The sequence below is a fragment of the Carassius auratus genome, chromosome 21 (assembly GCF_003368295.1).
Source record: "Carassius auratus strain Wakin chromosome 21, ASM336829v1, whole genome shotgun sequence".
Classification (NCBI taxonomy): domain Eukaryota; kingdom Metazoa; phylum Chordata; class Actinopteri; order Cypriniformes; family Cyprinidae; genus Carassius; species Carassius auratus.
The window spans coordinates 18,332,086-18,349,987 of NC_039263.1; the positions used below are offsets into that span (position 1 = coordinate 18,332,086).

The window sequence follows — 17,902 nt, forward strand, 5'->3', positions numbered from 1 at the left end:
TTCTGCTCCATTCATTAACAGAGACACACAGAACATGCAGGATTCATATTTAAATAGACTGTTCCGGCTTAATATTTACAGATATTAGTCCATATTTGATTTGATGTAAGTGCAATGACCTATTTTTGATTAATTCATTCACAATTTGTCAAATTTCGTGCCATTCCGCATTAAACTGCTAAACTCCGTTTTTATGACTGGATTCCGCTATTCCCTCCGCGTTTTCTGCATCGCGGAAATCATATGGCCCTAGTGGTTGTATGCCAGCTCTATCTTGCAATGGACACACGCCACGACGTTCTCTTCACGTTTGCCCGCGCGCTCTAATCAAAACACTGCTGACTCCTTGCAGTATGCGATCTCGGATGCAACGCTTGCGTCTCCTTCCACTTTGTGGGTGACGTAAACGCAATGTGTCACATTAAAAAATAATTGCGAAAGAACCTGACGTGAGATTTAAAATAAATTAAAAGAGGCTTCGAGGCACAGGAATTTGCCTCGATCATTTTTTGTAATCGAGTAACTCGAGTTACTCGAGGAATCGTTTCAGCCCTAATTTACATGTGTTTTATAAATTACTTATTTAAATAGATATTATTTATTTATTATAAATCACTGATTTAAATAGTTTCTTTTGTTTTAATTACTAGTTATTCTAAATATATATAATTTTATTATTATTATTTATTTGAATCTATACATTATTATACATATTTTTTAAATATACATATTTATTTTATTCATTTGAAATATCTACACTTACAAATGTATACATTTTATTTGTGTAATTATTTGTATAATATATATATATATATATATATATATATATATATATATATATATATATATATATATATATATATATATATATATATATATACACACATACATACACACACCTGTTTACTTATTGTTTTATTCATTTATTTGTTTTTTTTTTTACATTTTGTATCAATTACCATTTATTCTAAAAATGGATGTATTAAAACATATTAATTTTTGTTGACTGAAATTATATACATTTACATAGACATATTTTATTTATTTATTATCTATTTATTATGTATTTATAGTTATTGTTTTTATTTAAAAATCAATGCATTTATTTATTTGTTAAATTATTTTTTTTATATATATATTTGTATTATTATTATTTATTTGTATAACTGTTTATTCTAAAAATAAAAATACAATCATTTATTTATTTAATTTATTATTCATGGAATACAGTTGTCATACAGATGCTTGTCATTTTTCTGAATTTGTTATGAAAAATTGTTCTTGTCAATTGTTTTAATTAGAGCCTTGTGATGACCCGTATGTGATGGAAGAGGAAGATCCAGCTCAGTGTCATGCTCTGGAGAGCAGCCTATGGGAGATCAAGGTAAAACTAAATCCAAGACTCTTCCTGCCATTGACATTCTGACTGCCTCACCATCAACAAACTCCACAAAGAATTCACCTCTGAATATCTCTTAGACTTTGCAGAAGCATTACCACCCTGATGTGGCCAAGGCTGCCATGAAGATCAACGAGCCACTGACTGAACAAGAGGAAGATATCAGTGAGATTCTGGAGCTCTCAACATTTGAGGTAAATAGCAACATTTGGGAGTTTTGATAGTTATATTTGCCATGTGTTTAATCATTTAAATTAATCATTATCCCCTCCACATTTTGTATGGCAGCTCATGGAGCGAGAACTCAAAGCTGAAAGGAAGACGATACCACTAGAGTTTGACACAGCCACAGAGCTCCTGAAGAGCCCTAGAGAGGTGCTCGGAGTGCACTTTTCTTTAGACTAACCACTCTTATTTGAAAATATGATCTTTCCAAAATGTATTCTTTGTATTAAAAAAAGTCTGTGCAGTCCATTCCCTGTGCTGAAAATAAAATAAATGTTTGCAAAAAATTAGCATGTACTGTATATATGGTGTTCTCTAGTCAGTGTTGATCAGACTGTTAAAACAGCAGTACAAATAAATAATTTAAAGAATATATATGTATATATACGTTTCCCTCTTTTAACCCTTATTAAGCCTCTTCAAATAACAAATAAATCCAAATACCATACATTACATGACAAAAACGTATCTCTAATAAAAAATAGCATTACACAAAAATTCAGCCGCTTTGTTTTGCATACACATACCATCCTTGATTTAATCGAAGCATGTCGTTTTGCTCCAGCCCTCTAGGTGTCGCTGATGTAAGAACGTTCACTCCAGTACGTCAAACCGCAGCAGTGGCCGGTGGTAAATGAAGTGCTTCTCTGTTGTTGCACTGAACTTGGATTGTAGTGTTGTAAAGTTATTACCCCTCGCTTTTGCAATAATGTCCGCCGATCGACTCGCTAAAATCCCAGAGGTTGATTTAGATCCCAACGGCGTCTTCAAATACGTCCTCATACGGGTGCACAGCAAAGACGACGATTCACATGTTGATATTGTGAGAGGATACGCGTGGGCCGAGTATCATGGTAGGAATCCGTTCAAGGTTTTGAATGAATGACAGGTGTTGGGAACATTTATTGAATGCAATTGGTTGTTAAATGTTTAGCATATTGAATTGTTGTCATTGTTCTCCTTTTTTTCATATTGCTTTGTGATTGGTCTTCTATTTCTTACAACAAATAATCATCTATTTTGCATATTACTATTATTTTCTCTTTCTTTTCTCTTTCTTATTTTCTCTTTCTCCTCCGTATAAGATTCATCTGTAATCTTTCATTTTACTACAGTTTTAAAGCACTTGAGTTTGCTTAGATACAAACTAGTTTATTAGTCTTTCTACATATGTATTACAGTCTTTAGGAACTTTCTCCACACATTTGATTGGAGAACAAGTGTTTCTTTGAAGGTCTTAGCTACAAAGCCTTCATAATATGTTATCTCCTCAAGCTGATATCTACGACCGTGTGGCCGGAGAACTGGAGAGAGGTGGAGGACTGGATTGTGAATGTCTCGGAGGTGGAAGAATCAAACATGACAGCGCTGCAAAAAAGATCCACGTCTACGGTTATTCCATGGTACGCATGATGCTCTGTTAAACCATTTATATACTTTTAATTTGATTATCCATTAATCAGTTCATTTTTTTTCTCATTCAGGGATTTGGGAGAGCAAAGCATTCTGTTTCTACAGAGAAGATAAAAACCCATTACCCAGACTATGAGGTGACCTGGGCGGATGAAGGGTATTGAATGGGTTAAATGACAGCTGTGTATAAAGACGCTATTTCAAACCAAACTGTCTTAACATAGCATTCAAGTCTTGATGTGCCAAGGCTAAGAAAGAACAGAACTTTAATAGATTTCTGATATGGATGGACGGATGGATGAGACATTTACTCCAAAACTAAAGGAGAGGCCATCCTCATTATATTTGATTGGTTTTAACTTCATGTGTAGTTTAACACATTGCAACAAAGAGAAAGGAAAGCAAAATGTTTATAGCCATTGGTCTTTAAATATAGGAAATGATCAAATAAAGCAGGTTAAGTCCTTCATCCAAACCATAAAATGTTATGAAGTGCAACACTAACATCCTGAAATGATAATAAAGTCCAGAGAAGTGCTCGAATCATTGTTTTGAAACCGTTTTCTGTCATTCATTGAAGTTGGAAGAAATGTTTGTTTGTGTCACAACAATGAGGGAAATATCTTTTAAAAGCAAATTACTGTGGTTAACTACAACAATGATTGAATGATTTCTAAAGCACCATGCTAAAAATCTGGACCCTCAGACCTGATCGGTGGTTGTAAACCTTGCCCGATAAACTGAACAATCCACATCCGTTTGTCAGCATTTTTAATAGAACATGCCATTAGGAGCAATGACCTTCTTTACATTATGACCTAACAACATCCAGTGAATGTATTTATGTTTTGTATTTGCAATATTTTAAAAAAGCTGCATTAAGTTGGCACATTTTTGCAAGATTAAAATGAAGTGAAGTATCTGGAGTTGAGGCCGAAGTAAACTGAACTGTCTGCTGCATATTTTCAGAAGGGCAGCTTTAAAGGAAGGATCTGGCACACGTCTGGGGGTTAAAATGTAAAGTCCAGGTATTATCTCTGTGTGGAAGCAGGAGGGAGGGACACAGGTGAGGTTAATAACTTCATATGTGGCAGGACGGTTCTTTTACTCACTGTACGCTGAAGAAGAGCTCTTGTTCCGTCTTCTGGTGGCAAAAGTAACCACTGGTTTAATGGCTACCTGCCACTGGATTCTTCTTGTGTGTTTCACACTCAATTTCTGTCAGAGGGGTGAGATCTGGTGTTTTTCTGTTTATTTGTTATTTACGTTTTCAGCTCATTTGCTCTACATATTAAACGCCACTTTGGGACATGTGTGCACTATTGAAGATTAGTCTTTTTTTTTTTTTTTTTTCAGGTTTCATTTTTTTCTTTTTAGTGCTTTCAATTGTATTTTAGTAGCTGATATTTTTAATTATATTATAAATAGTTATATGAATCTGCACTATATTCTCAGTTTATGCAAACTCTGGCATTTAACCTAATTGATTCTTTTCTTAATTATTTGTATTTTTGATGAATTGTTTAAGAATTATCACCCGTGTACTGTATGTGGGAATCCGGCCTCATATCTGACATTTGTGTATCAGAGACCTTTGACTGCGTGTGATTACTAAAAAGACAGACCTTTGTGACTTGAACCAGAGGAGGTTTAGAAATCCAAGTGTTTTGAATATTTTGAAGCCTAAATCCAGGTTAAATTGCACTTTCAAGCTCTTGCTGCATGATTTAATAGTTTCTTGAGCAGCAAATCAACATACTAAAAAGATTTCCGAAGGATCATGTGACGCTGAAGCCTAGAATAATGCTGCTGAAAATTCATATTCGGAATAAATTGCGTTTTCAAATATATTAAAAATAGATATTGTTTATGTTAACTGTTCATATTACACTTTTTACATAATTTCTGATCAAATAAATTCAGTCAAGAGACTTCTTTTTTTTCTTTTTCTTTTTTTTAAATCTAATTGACCCCAAAGGTTTGAATAGAAGCATTTTTTTTTCAGTCCTTAAATAGGTTTTTTATTATTTGTGCAGTAATAAAGTCCCAGCAAAGACATCCTATATATATATTTATCTTATGTTTGCCAAAAGTTGATTCAGCCACTTCATTACTGATTACTTGACATCATTTTAAATTAATTAATTGGTTTATTTAAAATCCTCAAATGGAGTTATTTTTCATGTAATTGCTAAATTTAATGTGATAGTAATTTATGAAATATTGCATAAATGTTTTGTTCAGTTGGAATTAAATACTTGCTCAACGCTTTCATAATGCCTCTTTAATAGTACAGTTATAGAAGGGTTAGAATTGTTGTGGATTTTATACACACAACTGTGACAGGCCAATCGTGTGTCTTCATCATTCCTCATATTCGCTAGCTGTGGCTCTGGAGCGAAATGACTGCAACGGTTCTCCAGAAGAAAGATGTGATTTTGTTTGTGACTGCCAAGACTGTAGTGACGAGCAAGACTGTGGTAAGACACTGGATGTCTATACTATGTATTTCCACCTTCTGGTATCTGGTTGATGTATTTATGTGTCCTTTTCTTGACACGTTTCCTGTTCTCATTAATTGGTTGAATTTTAGGTTACCAGGGATGGGACTTTATGTGTGATTTTGAGCACGAGGAGAAGTGCGGATGGACTGTCCAGTCAGATGATGATGAGTACATGTGGCAGAGACATCAGAGAGGGAACACGCTCCCTGACAGCGGGCCGTCCTCGGACTACACCACTGGCACTTCAACAGGTACCCTCCCTGCAGGAGCTTTATATATATATATATAAAAGAAAGGATGCATTAAATTGATCAAAAGTGACAGTATATATATATATATATATATATTTTAAAATAGCAAAGACATCAACAAATCAAAAACATGAAATAAATATATATATATATATATATATATATATATATATATATATATATATATATATATATATATATATATATTTGTATTATTATTATGATTATTATTATTATATTAGTGAAAATATATTCTTACTGACCCCAAACTGTTAAACGGTGCTGTATATTTTAGGTGATGTAATTGGTTATAATTATATGCACATGTTTTATTCAATTTTGTCTACTTTGGTTAATTTAATTTTACTTGCATCTATAATAACTGTTCAAAAATTACAAAAAGGTGTTTGAAATAGTTTTGTTTAAAAAATGTTTTTATTTTAAATCATAAATGTTAGCTAATGCCTTAGTTGCGATCTTAAATGCCTAACAACATACTGAAGCTTCATCACGGTTTCTCTTCATGTAATGGGTCTGTTTTCTTCAGGCTGGTTCATGGCAGTGACGGCTGTGACTTCAGATACTCCCAAAACCACTGTTCTTGTGTCCCCTACAATAAAACATTCCTCTCCTACCTGTCGCCTCCGGCTCAGATACTTCATCTGGGACTCAGGTTCACACACATACTAACAATACGAATAGCAGAATTAAATGAAGATGGGGACACATCTAACCCTGTAGGTGTGTGTTTTAGGTCACACAGGGTTGGGTGACACCCCACTGTGGGGATCGGTGTGGCAAATTGATGGCAGGAAAGCAGTTGTGTGGAGGCCAGAGAGCTCCAGCATCCGCAGCTGGAGGGAGGCCACCATCTACCTGGGAAGTAACTCGGGCCCTTTCCATATCCAGCTTCATTCGAGACGCAGTAAAGGGAAGCAGGGAGATGTGTCCATTGATCAGATGGAATTCCTAGATTGTGCCCTGCCAGGTAAAGAGAAAAAAAAAATATATATATATATATATATAATATATAGATATAATTTTCTTATTTTTTTATTTATTATTTTTTATTTTTTTTTGTGGGGGCACCAATGAAAGACCAGTTTATTTGTATTTTATTATTATTTTATTATGTTTTTTTCTCTCTCTCTCCAGGACACTGGTCAATTACAATTTAGTATTATTTAATAATAATAAAAAAAAAAAATATATATATATATATATATATATATATATATATATATACATACATCATGGCCCTTCAGGGATCAGTGCATTAGATGGATCGCAGTTTTAGTGATATTAAGGATGTTTGGATTCTCTTTTTCTTCCAGTTCCCCCTGAAAGTGGAGCATGCAGTCCTGGATTTGTGACATGTAAGCATTTAGGATGTGTGGAGGACTTTAAAGTGTGTGACCGCACGGATGACTGTGGTGATGGAACAGATGAAGAGAACTGTGGTGAGAGCCCAGGAATCAGTGTTAATGATGATTTCATTGATTTAGTCTTCAGTGCATTTGATTCCCGTGTTAGATCGCTGGTCTGGAGTCATAATCACTGCTGTTTTGTTATGTTGATGTGTAATTAGAATATACAGAGGACATGAGCTGTGACTTTGAAGATGGCCCTTGTGGATGGGACCTACGAACGATATCATCCTTGAAATGGACAAGGACCAATCAGATGAATATATCACTTTCGGAGCCTCTAAAAGGACCTGGAAGAGACCACACAACTAATACGGCGGAAGGTTTGTGCGGCCCGGTCTGAACTTACTGTATATTGTTTCTTCAAGTTCAAGTTTTTTAATACAGCATGTACTATTCCATTCAAAAGTTTGGGGTCAGTACCATTTCTTTTTTTAAGAAAGAAAGAAAGAAATGATATTTTTATACAGTGAGGATGCATTAAAATGATTGCATTAAAGTGACTAATGAAATGTATAATTTTGCAAACTTCTATTTCAAGTACAAAATTCTCTTTGGAACCTTTTATTCATTAAAGAATCCTAAAAAAGAAAATATCACAGTTTTCACAGAAATAAACTGTTTTCAATATATTATTGTGCACCAAATCACTATATTAGAATTATTTATGAACAGTCTTGTGGCTAATATTAAAGTTTAATAATATCATTGATTTATCACCATTTTTATTTTACTTTAGTGAACTATATAGAGCCATTAAAATGTATTTAAGGGGTGTATTTTATTCAGTTTTTTGCCAGTTTTTATTTTTATTTCTGTTCTCATTTTAGTTTTTGTTAAAGAAGTGCACTGACATAGCCTCAAAATAAGCATCAATGAATTATTTCAGGACATTTCTTGTATGTGACCAAACCCGATGCCATGAAGAGTGATTGGACGTCTTTTCAGAGCCGTCCCCTGGCACCCACCAATGACACACATCCTTGTCGGGTAAGTATATAGTACCAAATGCCTTACTTAATGCACTTCTTTTATCAAAAATGCATCCACACAATCAGATGAGATGGGCGGTACGATGTCTATAGTGGTTATTACACCCATTTTTCATAATTACAGATGGTAATGTACACACATCAGTTTGGGCGGGTGTCTGGCGGACTTTCTGTGTTGGTGGCTGGGGAGCAGATCTATCCTGTATGGGAACGTGGAGGTGCTCTCGGAGACTTGTGGGTAAAGGCTGAGGTGGAGTTTGTTGTCAACAGCACATTCCAGGTACATGAACTCATCGCTCCACTGACAACATCACACAAGGTTGTCACTTTTTATTACACTGCTGTCAGAAAAGCTGTCTAATTTATTGATCTTGTTCCAATCAGATTCTGTTTGTCGCTGCCATTCGAGACCAAGCTTACGGAGGGATCGCTGTCGATGATATTGTGCTGTCCCCTGAGTGCCACTTATCCAATGGTACTCTCTAGTCTCTAGTTTTACGCCTGTCTACATTGATTATACACCACAACTGTACGCTTGCCTGCATATTGTCTGTAATTTTATTTTTAAAAAAATGATTCAATAGCCTCTCTCTCTTGCATTTCCCCTGCGTGTAGAATCAATGCCACTTCCAGACTATCCAAAGCCTCCCGCTCACCCTTGCACAGATGACGATCTGAAGATCTGTGACTTTAAGGAGGACTGTCCTGCTGGAGAAGATGAGGCTCAGTGTGGTGAGGTCCCCCATTATTTATATGTTCACGTTCAGTGTATTTGCATGTTTTTTTTTAAATTGTATTTAAATGTGTAAAAAGTGACGTGACATTCAGCCAAGTATGGTGACCCATACTCAGAATTTGTGCTCTGCATTTAACCCATCCAAAGTGCACACACACAGGGCAGTGAACACACACTCACACACACTGTGAACCCACACACCCAGAGCAGTGGGCAGCCATTTATGCAGCGGCGCCTGGGGAGCAGTTGGGGGTTCGATGCCTTGCTCAAGGGCACCTAAGTCGGGGTATTGCCAGCATGAGATTCAAACCCACAACCCTAGGGTTAGGGCTCAAACTCTCTAACCACTAGGCCACGACTATTTTGCTATTTATATAAGTCAGATCATATCATACATTTCTTCCCAATGGCTCATTTTCTATTTATTTATACATTCCCGAATGATTTTATGATAGGAAATAATCATTTTCAAACAATGTTGTGTACATAGGGGACTTCTCGTATGAGATGGGAAGCTCTGGCTGGACGGATACCAGTATAGGGAACCAAGCTTGGGAGCTAAAACTGGAGTATAATGACACCACGATAGGTGAAAAATCAGTTTCTATTATGATGGAACCAGGAAATGATTTTATGAGGTAAGTGAAATTGGTTTCATTTGTGTGTGTGTGCGCGTGTGTCATTAGAGGAGTTCCTGACTGTGACTGGCGCTCCTGGGCAGCAGTTAAGTGAAGCCCAAACTCGTACCCCTCTCTTGGGTCCGTCAGGTCCAGCATGCATCCTTCAGTTCTCCTACAGTCTCAGCGGCAGTAACCCACACATAGGTACAACATCAGCTGTAGTACCCCGTCTCACCTCTGTAAGTCGGCGTGATGGATGCTAGACTATAGATTCTCTTGCTCTGTCTGCAGGTGATCTGGCAGTGTATGTTGTAGACAGTGTGTTAGGAACTCATCCTGTGCTGTGGACGTTTTCCGGAAGGACCAATGAGATGGCTGGGATTTGGAAAAAGGAAGAAGTCTATGTTGGAGCCAGAGATCATCGCTTTCAGGTAGACTGTCTAGTTGTGTGTCTGTCTTATTGTGTTGTCTATCTGTCGTTCTATCTATTGTCCTATCATTCTTTCTGTCATTCTATCTGTCTTTTGTCATTCTCAGTTAGAGTTCAGGGCCCGTGCTGAAGAGCTCTCCCCAAGTAACCAGATTGCGGTGAAGGATGTGCACTTTGTCGACTGTTCTGCTCTGTTTGTGCCCTCTGGTGGTGAGAAGCAACAAACAATTATGATTTTTATTTATTTTCATTCTTTTACTTGGTTGTTTTCCATTCTCTCTTCCTCATCAATTGTTTCCCCTCTTAACAGAAATATCATGCAATTTTGAGGTAAATTTGTGCGGATGGTACCAGGACCAGACGGATAATTATGACTGGATGCTTCACAGTGGAATGGACCACACTGTCCATGATGGTCAGGATACTTCTGATGCTGGCTGAATTGGGAAATGGGTTTATTATGTTTGAAAACATCCGCATTCTAATACAAACTTCTTTCTTTTCCTATCTCTTTCTTTCTCAGGTAGGAGTCTGGTGGTGGATATGTGGGACCCTTCCCTGCGGGGTCTTTCTGGACGTCTCCTGTCAATCAGACAGTATAGTAACTCCGAGCACTGTTTGTCCTTCTTCTACAAACTCTATGGGCCAAACACAGGTGAATCTATACACCTTATTCCCAGTTTCTTTAAATATCAGTTTAGTTAAGCTGATGTGTGATCTTACAGCTTATGCAGAGTATCTGATTCCAACATGACACTTCATTATAATTCATGCGTTTCATCATCTCTTTCCCAGGCGCTCTCAGTGTAAAGATGCTGTTTGCTGACAGCTCAGAAAAGCTTTTGTGGACGCGCAGCGGTGCCCATGGAAATGTTTGGCATGAGGGCCGTTGCTCTGTGCCGCCTCAGCTCACCACGTTCCAGGTGCACACACAAGTTGTTTAAATGCCTAAAGAATAATTGTCAGCAAAAGCACTAGAAAAATACATAATGACTTTATGAATGACCACTGATAACGGCTGCATAAACTGACTACATTAAGCATCTTATGGGATGTTTAACATTTTTTATAATTACAGTTGCTTTAATCTTCTTATCCTCGTTTCTGTCTCTCAGAAAAACATATTTTTCTGTTGTACTGTGGAGCTTCTGTCACGAAAACAAATTCCTCGTATGTGTAAACATACCTAGCAATAAAGCTCATTCTGATTCTGATTCTGATTCTTTGTCTCTCATATGTAGCTGGTGTTTGAGGCCACTCGCTCTGGTTTTGACGGTCAGTTGGCTTTAGATGATGTGGCGTTTGTGGCAGGACCATGTTCTTTGCCGACTATGTGCTCGTTTGAGGGTCAGACTTGTGGCTACACCAGTTCTGGAAGAGCCAGGTGGATACACCAGAGCTGGGCTTCAACCCAAACTGGACCCAAGACGGACCATAGCTTAGAGACAGAAAATGGTGAGCGAAATTAGAAAATTAAAGGAATTCGAGCTCAGTTTTGATCAAACATCTTTTGTATTCAGTGATTTTGTATCTCATTCACTAACAGCTCACAATCCAGCTCAAACAAATAGTTTTTTTTTTTTTTTTTTATATATTAACCCTCAGGCCATCGAAGATGTGAATGAGTTTGTTACTTCATCTGAACAGATTTGGAGATATTTAGCATTGCATCAGTTTCTCACCAATGGATCCTCTGCAGTGAATGGGTGCCGTCAGAATGAGAGTCTAAACAGTTGACAAAAACATCACAAGACTCCAGTCCATCAATTAATGTCTTATGAAGTGAAAGGCTGTGTGTTTGTAATATGGACTGCAGTCATGTGGATTACTTGTAGACTATTGTGTTGTTTTATCATATGTTTGGACTCCCATTCTGACGGCACCCATTCACTGCAGAAGATCCATTTTTGAGCAAGTGATGCAATGCTAAATTTCAAGTAACAAACTCTTCTACATCTTCGATGGCCTGAGCGTGAGTACATCTTCCTATCTATTCCTTTAACCTGTTTTACCAGGTTTTCTCTTTTAGCTGGATTAGTTCAAGTGAATGATATGAATGGTATGTTGTGACCAGGTTTCTACATGCTGGCCCACAGCAGTTCTGACGTCCTTCCCAAGGGCAGTGTGACCACCTTGACTTCCCCCGTGCGTAGAGGTTTGTCTCACACCGAATGTGTACACTTCTGGTACCATACAGGAGGAGACAAACCAGGTAAGAGAACATCATCTCATGATTGTGTGTGTCCAGTTATTCATTCACAGGTAAAAACCATATGTGTGTCCCCACACAGGCACGCTGAATGTCTATGTAAAGCCAACTGATGGAAACAAGATACAGTTATTCTCCAGTAGCATCAGGCAGGGACATGCTTGGCGTCATGGCCAAGGGAATGTCAGCTGGCATGGGGATTGGCAAGTAAGTTATCTGACGCCTTGCCTTGTTTATTAATGTAATGCAGTGAAACCTATTTTATTAGTATATAGTGTTTAGTCTGAGTGTGAGGTTTTATGTTATTTTTTGGGATTCAGCTGGAGTTTGAGGTGAAGGGTGAAGGAGACCTATTCAGTTTTATCGCCATTGATGACATCACCTACTCGACTCACAGCTGCCCCACACCAGGTCAATCCGAATTTACACCATTTACTTTCTCAATACCCATTCCTGTTCTTATTGTGAATGAATTAGTGTATGCTATTTAAAATAAAATAAAAAATCTTCATAATCTTGCTCCTACATCTTATTTATTATTATTAATATTACTTTTTTTTTAAATAATGAATTATGTGTGGATTTCAGATAGCGTCTGTGATTTCGAGAAAGGTCTGTGTGGTTGGTCCAATACTCAGAACCCATCTGTAGACTGGTTAGACTGGGACTTGACCAGTGTGCAAGCAGAGATGTTCTACAGCACACCACCATATGACCACACACTGTACACAGAAGAAGGTGATTTGTGCTCCTTAACTCATAATAAAGATATTGTCACCAGCTCCTGTATTTTTGAGGAACTGGGTGTAATTTAGTCTTTTTTTCTGACCCTAGGACACTTCTTGGTCCTTCCTAACTCCCAGCGTGACACCGCTACCCAGAATGCCTGTCTGCTGAGCCCTCACCTGGCACCAACCAAAGGAACCTGTCTGAGCTTCTGGGTTTATCAGCCAACCATGTGTATGTATATATGTGTCTATATCATCAAATGGTTAATTTTGGATGTTTATTATCGAAGTTGTTTAACATGTCAGTGATGAAGTTTGGAATCATGAAGGAAGGATTTTCTTTTTAAATATTCTTCTATTCAGCAAGGAAGCATTAAAATAACAAAAGTGATGTTCATATATTTGTTAAAAAAAGTTTAAAATAAACTGTTCTTTTATCAACATATTAGACTTAAGGATCATGTGACATAAATAATGGAGTAATGGCTGCTGAAAATTCAGCTTTCCCATCACAGAAATACATTTAAAGTAAAAAAAAAAATAATAATTTAAACTTATATTCTTATCAACTCATACTTCTAACATATTTGTCAAAATATGCTATTACATATCCTGTGAAATGCACTTGTTTGTCACTTTGGATTTCATTTATTAATGATTATTCTATTGCTTTCTTGGTGAAGATGACACTAAACTTACAGTGTGGAGGCTGTCTGAAGGGACCAGACATGAATTGCTGATGCTCTATGAAGGAGGTGGAAACTGGAAACACTTCAGTGTCAATATCACCTCAGAAACCGAGTACCAGGTTACCAAAGTCTACTGTACTCTGGTCATATAGGTTTTTAAATGATCATTTGAGTGTGATTTATATTGATTGTCTGTGTTTTAACGGGAGGCAGATTGTACTAGAAGGATTTAAAGGCGAGAAGGGTGTTCTTGCTTTGGATGACATACGCTACACAGTCGGGGTGAACTGTGCTGGGCAGAAGACAGACCAAAGTAAGAGTTCTTCCTATACCAAGATTTATTTTACTTATGAGTCATTTACATTTTTATGTAATCTTGTTACCATCATACCTATGATTCTGTGTGGACTAGACATGAATGAGATGGGTGTGAAAACTTTAAGTAAATCTTTTTATGTATTTTCAGCCTCATCTGACAACACAGGAACCATTGTGGCCTCTGTTGTAGTCGTCATTGTGCACTTAGTGCTTCTCGCTGCCTTGGTGGTGTACCTAAAGAGTAAACAAAAAGCCAATGCTTTAATACAGGAATCAAACGTGTCATATGTAAACAGCGTTGGCTTTGGGAATGCCATATATGAATCTGGAATTGCTGTAAGTTATCTAACTATATATGGTCTTGTTTTGTGTTGAAGGGATTCGGATATTATTTACTCACCCCTCTTTGTATTCCAAACCCATACTTGATTTCTGTTGTGGAGATCTAAAACATGCATTTTATGTTTGTTTTACACTAAATGTACTTTCATGTATGGATTTAAAAGTCATGTTTGAAGGCTTGAGAAGTCACGTACCGTATTTTTCGGACTATAAGTCGCACCTGAATATAAGTCTCATCAGTCCAAAAATACGTCATAATGAGGAAAAAAAACATATATAAGTCGCACTGGACTATAAGTCGCATTTATTTAGAACCAAGAACCAAGAGAAAACATTACCATCTACAGCCACAAGAGGGCGCTCTATGCTGCTCAGTGTATGCTACAATCGAGCGCCAACCTCTCTCTCTCTCTCTCGTGAGGCCAATAAGGAAGTGACTAAAACTGCAATTCATCGACTGGCCGCTTGAGGCTGGCTGCAAAAGGGAGTCAGTCCCATATACTCCCCATGTTAAAATGCCCAACTTTACAGCAGAAAAAAAAAAAATGTTTACAGCCTGGTTCAAAAAATGATTTGGTCTAAATAGCTAATTTTGCCCTTCATGACAACTGTGAGGATGGTGATTTTTTTTATTTTTTTTTATAACTCATCCGTTTAAATTATATTAAGACTTAAAGTTCCATATAATTAAGGGCGTGGCCACTTGAGTGACAGGTGGATTGCCGCTGCTGACACTACCGTCGCGCTAAGTGCTTCAGCATGTAGCTCCCACCTTTTTTGCCCATTTTCGATTGTCCGGGAGAGTCGCGCAGTAACGCGCTGCCAAGATGGCGACGGCTCACTCTGCACACTTTAGGCTGCAAAAACACACTTCAGGAGCCTATGGGTGACATCACGGACACTACGTCCATGTTTTTATACAGTCTATGGCTACAATGCAATGAGCAGCATAGAGCGCCCTCTCGCAGCGGTAGATGGTAATGTTTTCTCTTGGTTCATTTCTCTTAGTTCATTTCTCTTGGTTCATGTCAAATTAATTTTGATAAATAAGTCGCACCTGACTGTAAGTCGCAGGACTAGCAAATTTCTGATTTATTGTAATTGCATGGAAAAGAACAAACAGTTTAGTCTTCAGAATGTCACGTTTTGTGTTGCACAGATGAAAGAAAGTCATATTGGTTTACTATAATCTCTTATAATATGATCTGCGCTCCAATATTTCAATATCTTTTTGTGTGCATGCTTGTTTACAGGAATTGGAGGAGGAGAATGAAAATACAGGACCTTAGGAGTTTGTTGTGGTGACTTGGCCACCAACTGGCAGTCTTTCAGTAAAACAGTGACATCACAGAAGGAGAACTGCTTGTGTGGCTGTGGCAGGACTAGCCCAGTCATAACATGCAAATATACTACACGATATAGAGTTTTCTTTATAAAGAGTGAATTATTGGGGTCAAGTAACTTCACTATTGGCTGTTCTATATGCCATCTCAGGATATAAATTAACGTCTTCAAACAAGTAAACCAATCCGATATAGTACAATTTAATGTATGATCTACAGTAAACAGAACAGCAGTGCAAACAATCAACAAGCCCTGTAGTATTAGATGTCTATGATGTACAGTATATTGTTAGAGCTTTTGTGGTGTAAATGGATTGGGTTCACCATGGCCATCACTGAGAAAGATGTAACTAGTGGATGATCTTTCAACTTTATGGATTCTCTATTAAACAGATGCTCCAAAAGAATGCACTACATTTTCAAGGGTACAGTTCATAGTTTTTGTTATGGGAGAGGGGAAAAGTAAAGTAAATTATCCATTTGAGATGTTAAGTGTATCGTATTGTATTGTATTACCATTCTGCATATGAAAATGTAACATTAAATTGAGAATTTATTTACAAGTGTCTCATCTGCAATTAATAGGAGTATTATACAACTACATTATGCAACCTGAATATTCTCTTAAAGAATATCTTAGTGTAAATAAATTGTACAGTAGAATATGTCGATAGATGGATGGATGGATAGATGTGACTGCCTTAAAATTTGTTTTGTCCATTAACAAGGTGTTTATTAAATCCGACTGTCTTATATATATATATATATATATATATATATATATATAATATGTGTATGTGTGTATGTATATGTGTACGTGTGTATGTATATCTGTGTATATGTATATGTGTGTGTATATATATATATGTGTGTGTGTGTGTGTGTATATATATATATATATATAATGTGTGTGTGTGTGTGTATATATATACATATATATATATATATATATAGATAGATATATAAAATGTTTATATATAAACGAATTAAACATTTTCTCATTTATAATTATGATGGATTTTCTTTTCAAACTCGAGATTACAGACAGATCCGAAACCGAATTACGACCCTCTTCTGGCGAAAAGCTTCAGGAAATTTCAAGCAACAAAATCCTCATACTTCGTCAACCGTAAAATATGAAAAGCTTTGCTGTGTTCAAAATGAAAGCTCGGATTATAAAACAAAAAGAGCAGCAAAATATCACTGTTCACAAATAGTTTTTGAGAAGTTACTCGTGGAGGGGTGACTGACACGAGCACGTGACAGTGATGCTGTGACCCTCCTCCCAAATTCACTGTTATCTATCACTGCAACCTGCATTTCTGTCTAAAAACCTGTCAAACAGTGAATACTTGCACTTCAACAGTCAGGATGGACCCCGGTGTGATCATGTTCTTAGTTTATGTCTTGATAGCTCTCACGCTGGTGTGTGGACTGATGCAGTACACGAGACAAGGGTAAGATGAATTTGTGTATTTTACCTCACAAATTCGTTCAAAATATCCCTTAGGTTGACTCAATTTGACCAACTTCTTTCTTGGACACCCACAAATATAAATGTATTCCTTAAATGTCTTGTAAGTGACCTAAATATTATTATGCCACCATCTAAATTAACATTACTTCATGTGACTGAAGCAACTTTAACTGTTTCTTAAAATCCAGTGTTCACTTTTCTGAAAAAAATCAGTCATTGTCAATATAGAAGTATTTCAGTAAAATATTGCTTTTAAAACAATAGAAGCTAATTAAATATCTTCATGTTTCTATGTTTTAATAACTGTATGGGCTTTATACCCACAGGAGAGCCAGTGGCCAGGCAGTGCCGACAGGAAAACGAGACAGACCTGCGCATAGGATCAGGAAATGGTGACATGAGGGCCGCTGTGGACATACCGACCCATAAATGTGGTTCCTAATTCTCCTTTCTGCACTGTGTTCATTCACTGACGCTATGCTGGACCGCTCACTGCCACTTCATGATCATATAATCTCAACTCTGATGCTTTAGTTTTAGTTTTCCAATTCACGGACATTGTGGACAACTTTGGAGGTTAATTTCTAGCTATAGTTCACCTAGAAATTGAAATTGTGTCAGCATTTACTCACCCTCACTGTCGTTGCAGACATGTATGAGAAATTTTGAAAAATGTATTTACTGTATTTTATTTTTCTGCACTTACAAGGTTTTAAAATAAGTGATCAGCCACATGATAGCTGTGCGTGAGGAGCAGATCATTTTTTTGTGTTCAATAGAGAAAAAAAAAATGAGTCAC

General features: G+C 36.8%; 3 protein-coding genes across 4 annotated transcripts in view; all 3 read left to right on the forward strand.

Moving 5' to 3' along the window:
• Positions 1–2,319, forward strand: part of noc4l (nucleolar complex associated 4 homolog) — a 6,195-nt gene extending 3,876 nt beyond the window's left edge. Inside the window, exons 13-16 of one of the 2 annotated variants that reach the window (XM_026196441.1) lie at positions 1,302–1,384; positions 1,480–1,593; positions 1,688–1,774; positions 2,190–2,319. In XM_026196441.1, the coding sequence (XP_026052226.1) occupies positions 1,302–1,384; positions 1,480–1,593; positions 1,688–1,774; positions 2,190–2,207 (302 nt within the window). In that variant the 3' untranslated portion in view covers positions 2,208–2,319. Of the gene's footprint in view, positions 1–1,301; positions 1,385–1,479; positions 1,594–1,687; positions 1,912–2,189 lie in introns of those variants that run through there. The other variant, XM_026196440.1, reaches the window with a different exon arrangement.
• On the forward strand, positions 2,209–3,580 carry phpt1 (phosphohistidine phosphatase 1). Its single transcript, XM_026196445.1, has 3 exons — positions 2,209–2,478; positions 2,900–3,027; positions 3,109–3,580. The coding sequence occupies exons 1-3, from the start codon at positions 2,259–2,261 to the stop codon at positions 3,199–3,201; spliced, it is 441 nt and encodes a 146-aa protein (XP_026052230.1). The 5' UTR covers positions 2,209–2,258; the 3' UTR covers positions 3,202–3,580.
• Positions 3,581–3,724: 144 nt separating this feature from the next.
• On the forward strand, positions 3,725–16,326 carry mamdc4 (MAM domain containing 4). Its single transcript, XM_026196439.1, has 28 exons — positions 3,725–4,266; positions 5,422–5,517; positions 5,631–5,792; positions 6,340–6,465; positions 6,547–6,780; positions 7,127–7,252; positions 7,381–7,542; positions 8,109–8,209; positions 8,336–8,491; positions 8,596–8,686; positions 8,827–8,943; positions 9,438–9,536; positions 9,634–9,771; positions 9,859–9,998; positions 10,105–10,207; positions 10,308–10,412; positions 10,521–10,652; positions 10,793–10,920; positions 11,239–11,452; positions 12,072–12,209; positions 12,289–12,413; positions 12,527–12,617; positions 12,795–12,944; positions 13,041–13,166; positions 13,618–13,742; positions 13,837–13,936; positions 14,090–14,277; positions 15,537–16,326. Exons 1-28 carry the CDS (start codon positions 4,209–4,211, stop codon positions 15,570–15,572), a joined length of 3,567 nt encoding a protein of 1,188 aa, XP_026052224.1. The 5' UTR covers positions 3,725–4,208; the 3' UTR covers positions 15,573–16,326.
• Positions 16,327–17,902: the final 1,576 nt, after the last annotated feature.